Source organism: Euprymna scolopes, chromosome 4 (assembly GCF_053919585.1).
Source record: "Euprymna scolopes isolate OS-2025 chromosome 4, ASM5391958v1, whole genome shotgun sequence".
Taxonomy (NCBI): Eukaryota; Metazoa; Mollusca; class Cephalopoda; order Sepiida; family Sepiolidae; genus Euprymna; species Euprymna scolopes.
In genome coordinates this window covers 66009194-66017020 of record NC_136485.1, presented here as the reverse complement: position 1 = coordinate 66017020, position 7827 = coordinate 66009194, and the positions used below count along the sequence as shown (strand labels likewise).

At 42.5% G+C, this 7827-nt stretch overlaps 1 protein-coding gene across 1 annotated transcript; it reads right to left on the bottom strand.

Moving 5' to 3' along the window:
• Nucleotides 1-299: 299 nt before the first annotated feature.
• LOC145272924 (uncharacterized) lies at nucleotides 300-2058 on the bottom strand. Its single transcript, XM_080127054.1, has one exon. It carries the CDS (start codon nucleotides 2035-2037, stop codon nucleotides 415-417), a length of 1623 nt encoding a protein of 540 aa, XP_079983180.1. The 5' UTR covers nucleotides 2038-2058; the 3' UTR covers nucleotides 300-414.
• Between the last annotated feature and the right edge of the window lie 5769 nt (nucleotides 2059-7827).

Genomic DNA, 7827 nt, shown 5'->3' with positions numbered 1-7827 from the left:
TATATGTAAATCAAGCTACATTTCTTTTAAGTGTATATTGAATTGTAGAACAAGATCATAGGTCACCACTTGTAATTTCAATGTATATAACAATGAATTATTGGCATCAGTATTTATATATGAATTCTATTGGGCAAGTAGGGCATTATTTATAAAGACATTAGTGCAATAAACAAACAAGTTGCATGCATGTTTCAGATACAATACAATAAGTCAAGCATAACACCATTCACTTCTATAATAATATGTACTGTAGAACTTAACCGGATGCGAGTATTGTAGTGGTAATCAGACTACTTCCTATTTAATGCAACATTCTTGCACTATTGTTGCAAGAATTGCTTACATGGACTACCTCTATAAAACTCTGCATGCATATCTTCTTGGAAGGAGTACAAGAATATGGAAGGGTCGTCATGTTTCACAATCACCTCGGCACTGACATAATGTTGTACATGTCAGGCCAGCTTTCTCGCATTTACAGTTCTTAACACACATAGGAACTGCTTTGCAACCACACTTTATGAGTTCTTTGCACACAGCAGCAGCTGGAATTGTGTACCAGATGGGATGCCACCCTGTGTCTGATTTGAACCATCCAAAACCAGCTGGGTTCGGGGCAGCAACGACTGGTTTCAGACTCTCTGTCCAGATACTGGCCTGGTACACACATCGGTTGACATGTTGGAGCAGAGCATTTTGTGTTGGTGGTAGCCTTTCCATTAGTTTCACTCTGTTCGGAAAGAGGTCTTGCCGAAGGTAATTAACTTTGCTATGGTGAGTTGTGTTGTCGTACATGGCACAGGTGAACTGCTCAATTAGCCTGAATACTGGAGATGATGTTTCTAGAGGAACAAATGGTGAGGACGATGCTGTAGTAAACCCTTCTGTCGAAATTGGGAGTGATTTCCAGGTCTTCCATGCTGATTTCTTTCCTTTACCATTAAATTGGGATGTTACATCACATCCAGTGAAAGCATGGAAGAAGGGTAGTGCTTGACATTTATCTTCACCAAGTTCCAGGCAAACAGAGTTGATATGGTAGTATCGAAAGTGCCTTCCTGCACCAAATCCAACCCACAGATCTAAGTCAGGATACCAACTGACAAAACGGTGATAAACTCCTACAAGGACCACAACCACGTCTGTATCAACAGTTCTGACAAGAACTGATGTTGCACCTTTCCTCAGGGCATCGTACACATGCAAAGAAATTCTGCTGTCTGCCTCCTCGTGGTCACACTTGTCCATTGTACATCCAGGCTGATTGGACAGAACTCTTTCTCCGGAGGTAATGTATACCCATTTTTCAGGTGGGTAGACATGGTTGGCTACTTCTCCTGAGAGCAAAGCAAAAAGCTCTTCTTTGTTTCTGTCATTCTGCAGAAACCCAGCAAAAGACGCGGGAAGTTTGGCATTGCGAGACACCTTCCTGCGTACCCCCTTCCCTCGTTTCTCACGTGTAGTTGCCTTCAAGCTGTCTGGATGATATCTGTCCCAAACAATGTCAATTCGAGTGCTGCTTTGCAGTTGCCTCTCTGTCCAAGGAATGAAGATTTTGTCACTGTACTCCCCAAATGTACATTTGTGTTCATGCGGCAGGGTGTGTACCATGGCAGCCCCATCGAAAATCTTTGCATCGAAGTGTGATGGTGGTTCTGGCTGAATACTTGGGTCGATGCAAGCCAACAGTTCTGATTTATTTCCTGGTAGACGAAGTTTCCCATTCAGTGACAATGCTGGTGGCCATGGGTGATTTTCATGCGAGAAAAACTCCTCGAGGTTTGTGTCACGGACCTGAGTAGCAATGAAGAGTTGGCTGAATAGGTTATAATCACTCTTTATTTCCTGCAACTGAGTCACGTTTCTGCTGGGAGTACTGGTGTGTGGTCGCTTGAAAAGTGGAAGTTTATTTTTCTTGATTGTGCTGTGGATGGATTTCTCTCGTTTCACCAGCACATCACTAACATACCTTGAGTACTGCTCTTTGCCCAGTTGCTCCATTCCGTATAGTGCTTCCACAACCTGTTCATCCATACAGTCATGGGTGTCAAGAACAATGAGTTCCTTTGTTGTGTTCAAGAATGGATTCCCCATTGATTTGATAACATCACACATATTGTTGGCTTGTTTGTGGAATGTTTCCTGAATGGCATGTCCTTGCTCATGACTCTGGAAAGAAGGTTCCTCAGACAGGTTATTCATCTCTTCAAATTCATCGAGAATCCTTGCCTGCTCTGGACCGGCAATCATCCATCGTTTCAAGGCAGCAGGATTCGTGGTCAGGCCAATTGCACCACCAGAATGTTTCACTTTTTCATTGTTCTGCTCGTGTACTTGGTCTAGAGGCATGGCTGAGAATGGTCGCCTACCCTTCAGGAACACCCAGTTTTTCTTGAATTCAGCTCTGATTGATGGCGGAAGAGTCTTCATGTCTTTTATGTATACTGGCAGCCAGCGAGAGTAGTTCATGCGATCAAGCACAAAGAACCATGGTGCCAATGCTTCCAACACTTCTACATAAAGAGCAAAATTCTTCTCCCTGTGTGACCTCACAAAGATAAGGACTAGCAGCTCCAGCTGAAGAATCCTCTCCCAGAATGCGAAGGTTGGACTGTTTTGTGTCAAGTCAGTTCTCCAGTCTTCGAAGTGTATGCTGCGTTCTGGACACATTTCATGAAAGGAATCACGCTGCAACTTTGCAAGAGTCATTGCTGTCACCTGATGTGCATGTCGTGTTCTGGTTAAGTGGGCAGCCTTCAGGAAGGAGTCAGCAGTTCCAGCTGTAGCAACACCACTCTCAGTCAGTGCAATACACCAACCAGATTCTTCCAAGAGATCCCCAACCATTCTCCACAATGCCATCTCATTATGTAAGCCTCCCAGGACAACAACATATTCAGACTCGCCAAGGGTTTCAGACCAATTCCACTGTGCATATTTGGCCAAAGCAAAGAGAGGTTGATCCACTGCAATAACAGGTATTTGCCCAGGGTTTCGCAATGTTGTTATTTTTTTCAGTACTTCCATACCATGCTTGACCATAGCCATCGATGCAGCCCTTTCGTAAAAGAGTGGCAGTAGAACACTTGTCCCGGGAATATCAGTAACTTTGCCTTCGTGTGCAGAATGATGCGAGGCCCAGGCCATGATATCACCTTTTTCTAATTTGTTCTTTTGGGCTACAGGTATCCTTTCCTCTAACCACTGATTTTCTTTGTATATTGCTTCACATAGAACAGGTTCAGGATCAGGGTCTTCCATAGCTGCAGCTTCTGTGACATTAACAGTGTCTGTGTTGCAAGCAATAGCTGGAACTATTCGATAACTATCTGGAAGGGATGGATTTCTAATGTGTGCCTGTGGTGGTATTTTGATGGGCTCTCTACTTGTCTCTTGCTTATTCTCTGCAGGAAACTGGAACACACTGATACTTGTGCCATGGAATGATCCTTCAGCTGTTTGTGATGTTGGATTGTGATCCAGATTGTCTAGTGCCCCTGCTGTGAACACACCATCAATAAGTTGCACAGGACACACCACACCTTCCTCTTGATATCGTTCACATACTGCATTTGTCAGCCAGTCTTCGACTTCTAACACTCTTTCATAGCTGACACTGATTCCGAGTTTATGGAGATGTGTCAACATTTTCTTGCTCCGGGTTTGCGTGTGAACACTCAAGCCTACATATAAGGGAAGCGGTGGTTCTTTGGATCTATGGTGGCGTGGGTTCTCTGCTACTTTGGGCTGATCTTTACAATTGAATCTAATCAGCTGGCATATGGTCAGACATTCTTGTGAATTTGTTGCGGTCTGGTCCTTGATGTTTGAACCATATAACAACATGGAGATCAAGACTTTGAGTGAATTTGGCACTGAGTCATCTTGACAGTCTGTGGTGAAACTTCCACTGAATGTACAGAATTTTGTCTTTGAAATTTCTTGCCGTATTAACTTTGCTATGTGTACCATTGAGAGAGCGTCCTTCTCAAAATCACGAGACTTCAACTCCTCCTTTATGAGCTTCTGAAGGCCTTCATTAAAGACAAGAACTGTTTGTTTGCCAACTGATTGTTCCTGACACTGATCCTTGTAATGATTCAAAAGTTTGTTTTTCAGCCGTGTCTTGTTCACCTGTTTTTCATATCCCAAGGCTGCAAAGCGAGCTACACACATTTTGTGCAGATCTACTAATGGAAATATGTACTCCCCGTCTTCAACATTCGCTTCAATATAAGATATAATTTCTACAAATACCCTTGAGTCTGTCATTGATTGATCAGTTGTATCCGATAATGTAGCCATGGATCGCTTGTAACTTCTGTATCGAACACGGAATGCATCCATACATTGTTTGTGATACTTTGCTTCAATAGCAACAAGATCCCCATCTGCAATAGTAGCTAACAAGTCAGTATCTTGTAGTTCTGTTGCTTGCTCACGCAGTGTTTTGTCTAGTTCTAAAGTTTCACATTTGTGAAGTATACCATCTGACTTCTTGCAAAATATACACATGTTGCAACCCATTACTTCATCACTTCGAGATACACGTTTGGATTTTCTTTGTCCAGTACTAACATCATCGCCAGAGTGGTCAACAATTCTCTTTCTAGCATTTCTCTCTTGTGCCCTTAACAATTTTGATTTGGCAAATAATAAATGACAGTTTTTATGCCACTTAGCACAATTCACATTGAGGTCATTGGTTGTCACATCATCACCAAAGCAAATTCTTGCAGGCAATGATTTCAGTTCTTTAAAACCATGTACATTTTTCATAAATTCTTCATATGCTTGTGAACCTTTGCCATCCTGCTGTGTTGCAGGACACTTTAATGCCCCATCTCCTGTACCGCATATGATGCACTTTGACCAATCCATGTTGCATTGAAGATTGAAATGCAAGCTCTCCACTACTGACTTGCCTTGCTGACTTCAGTTCTCAACCAGGAAGCACTCTGAAACATAAAAATACATATTATTACAAATCCTGTTACCAACTATACTACTTGAAGCAAGATAAAACTAAAATGACACCTGAAATTACAGTACTACCACATTTTGACCTTTAACCTTCGCCTGACCTTGACCTTGACCTTTAAAATCGGGTACCCCCCTTCAAAAATGTTTGTATTAACCCAAAGTATAGATGTACCAACTTTGGTGCTTTGGGCCAGCATGTAACGATTTGGTCATATTTTGGCCATAAGCCACCCCACTAATAGGCGTGTAGTTCTAATAAAGAAGCTTTGCTCATGGAATCTACGTTTAGGTTCAGGTACAGATAAAGAGTGGAGAAATTTATTGATAGTGATTTCTGCTAGACGGATGTTTCTTGTGAAAGTTTGGCGTGGGTGGGGGAAACCATAGATTGGAGCTCAGCCGAGCACTTGCCATGAAAATAACGATAAAGCAGAGACAAACTTGCAACATTTCTTCTGTGAGAAAGAGGTTGCAGGAAAGAGAAAAGGACATCTCCTACAAGGCTACAAAGTCTATTTTGAACTCTATCAAGGCAGGATAAGTCCTTTCTAGCAGTTCCTGCCCAGATGTGGCAACAGTACTCCATGCTTGGACGTACCTGGCTCTTATATAGATAGAGAATTGCATCAGCAGTGAGATATCTACTGGATCGATAGAAAGATCCCACCATTTTCCCAGCGGCCTTGGCAACGGATTTAATGTATGTGTTCCATTTAAGATCAGGAGTAAAGGTCAAGCCCAGAAGCTTGTCAAAACATCAGGCCTCCCCAAGACGAGAGCCATTCATTTCAATTGATGCCAGATGGGGATCAGAGCGTTGATGATGTAAAGATAAAAGCTCAGTTTTAGATGCATTAAAAGTAACCAGCCACTCCTTTCCCCATTGTACCACATGGTCAAGATCAGAGGAGAGAGAATCAGAGAGAACTTGATCATTTACAGTCTTAGATGTGCTACCATAGATAGTAGTGTCATCAGCATAAATGTCTATGAATGATGTAAGGATGTGATTTGGAAGATCATTAATGCAGATCAGGAAGAGAGTTGGGCCCAGGATGGACCCCTGAGGGACTCCAGCATTAATACTGAGAGCTTCTGATTTCTGCCCATCAACCACTACTCTTATATGAACCTATCAGAGAGAAATCATTTAATAATTGAGAAGACATTTCCAGCTATATCGTAGCTGGAGATCTTATGAAGTAAACCTTTATGCCATACTCTAGAAGTGTAAGCCATGTTTAGTTTCAGAACAGTTTCAGATGGTTCGTTGTTCTAAAAAAGTCTTGAGAGGTGACTGGTTTGCAGTAGACAGAACAGTTTCTGATGGTTCGTTGTTCTAAAAACGTCTTGAGAGATGACTGGTTTGCAGTAGACAGAACAGTTTCTGATGGTTCGTTGTTCTAAACAAGTTTTCAGAGGTGACTGGTTTGCAGTAGACAGAACAGTTTCTGATGGTTCGTTGTTCTAAACAAGTTTTGAGAGGTGACTGGTTTGCAGTAGACAGAACAGTTTCCGATGGTTCATTGTTACACACAAGTCCTGAGAGGTGACTTGTTTGCAGTAGACAGTTCCACAGAGTAAAATATTCTTACCGTGCCGAGATGGAAAAAACATGTGAAATTGGTACAGAAAAGGTTTAATATTTATGGAGCAATTCTGGTTTCTGATTGGTTGGTAGCAGTACTCATCAAGGATCCATTCTTGACACTCAGCCCAACAGGTGAGGGGCCCAGCACCTGTTGGACTGAGGTACGCCGCCTGGGTACTACCTAGGGCAAGTTACTACCTGGGGCAAGTTAATTGCTTGTCGCCCCTACCGGGGAATGCCGACGGGGGGGGGGGGGTTCCCAGGCAATTTTTGATGAGGCAAGAGTGCCCCTCCTTTAGGGGAGCTTGCCTATTTCCACCTTCCGGCCTTGTGCCACATTTTGGTGCGGTGGACACCAAATAAATAACTACCCCATTATACTTCCAAAATATTGCAACAAAGGCCTTTGATATGTCAAGAGCAATTGCCCTAGAAAGGAAGCCTCCGTCGAGAGATTCGCTAATCCTATGAGACATAACTGTAAGCACATCTGCTTTAGATCTAGCAGAACGGAAACCATATTGTGTGTCACTAAGAAGGTTATTTTTGCTGAGATGGTTTATTACATCTCTATTTAACACAGATTCTAGCAACTTACTCATGACGCACAGGAAACTTATTGGCCTGTACTGAGAGGGAGATGAGCGATCACCTGAATTCTTAAATACAGGGTATACTGATGAGATTTTCCAGGGTGATGGGAAGCAATTCTCCTTAAGGCAACATTTAAACAGTTTTTTAGGTATGGGCGCTAGTTGTGGTTGAAGTCTTTTGAGTACTATAATTGGAATACCATTAGGGCCAGTTGCTTTACTGGAATCAAGGTTTTTAATTAGCTTGGCAACATCATGTACAGATATTTGTATATCACATAGCGTGTTTTCTGATACTGGAGGAAATATTGGAGGTTGGCGGCCTTGGTCGCAAAGGGTAGAATTAGCTGCAAAGTTCTTGGCAAAGAGTTTGGCCTTGTCTGATGCTGACGAGATTAACTCAGGCCCATTGATGATAGTTGCACACGTTTCTGTTCAGAATTCTGTTTGCTACTTTCCAAAACTGGTGGGAACCAAGCCGCTGCTCAGCTACTTTGGACTTAACGGACTGAGCATATAACTCTCTTGCGTTCTTTATAACTCTTTTACAGTGGTTGCTGGCAGTCCTGAAAGCAGCTTTAGTCTCAGTACATCTATTACTTTGGAAGCAATGGAAAAATGATTTCTGTATGCAATGGCAGCAGCATATTCTGGAGA

Excerpts from the sequence above, each read along its gene's own strand:
- LOC145272924 (XM_080127054.1), bottom strand. The coding sequence starts at position 2,037 with ATGGATGAACAGGTTGTGGAAGCACTATACGGAATGGAGCAACTGGGC.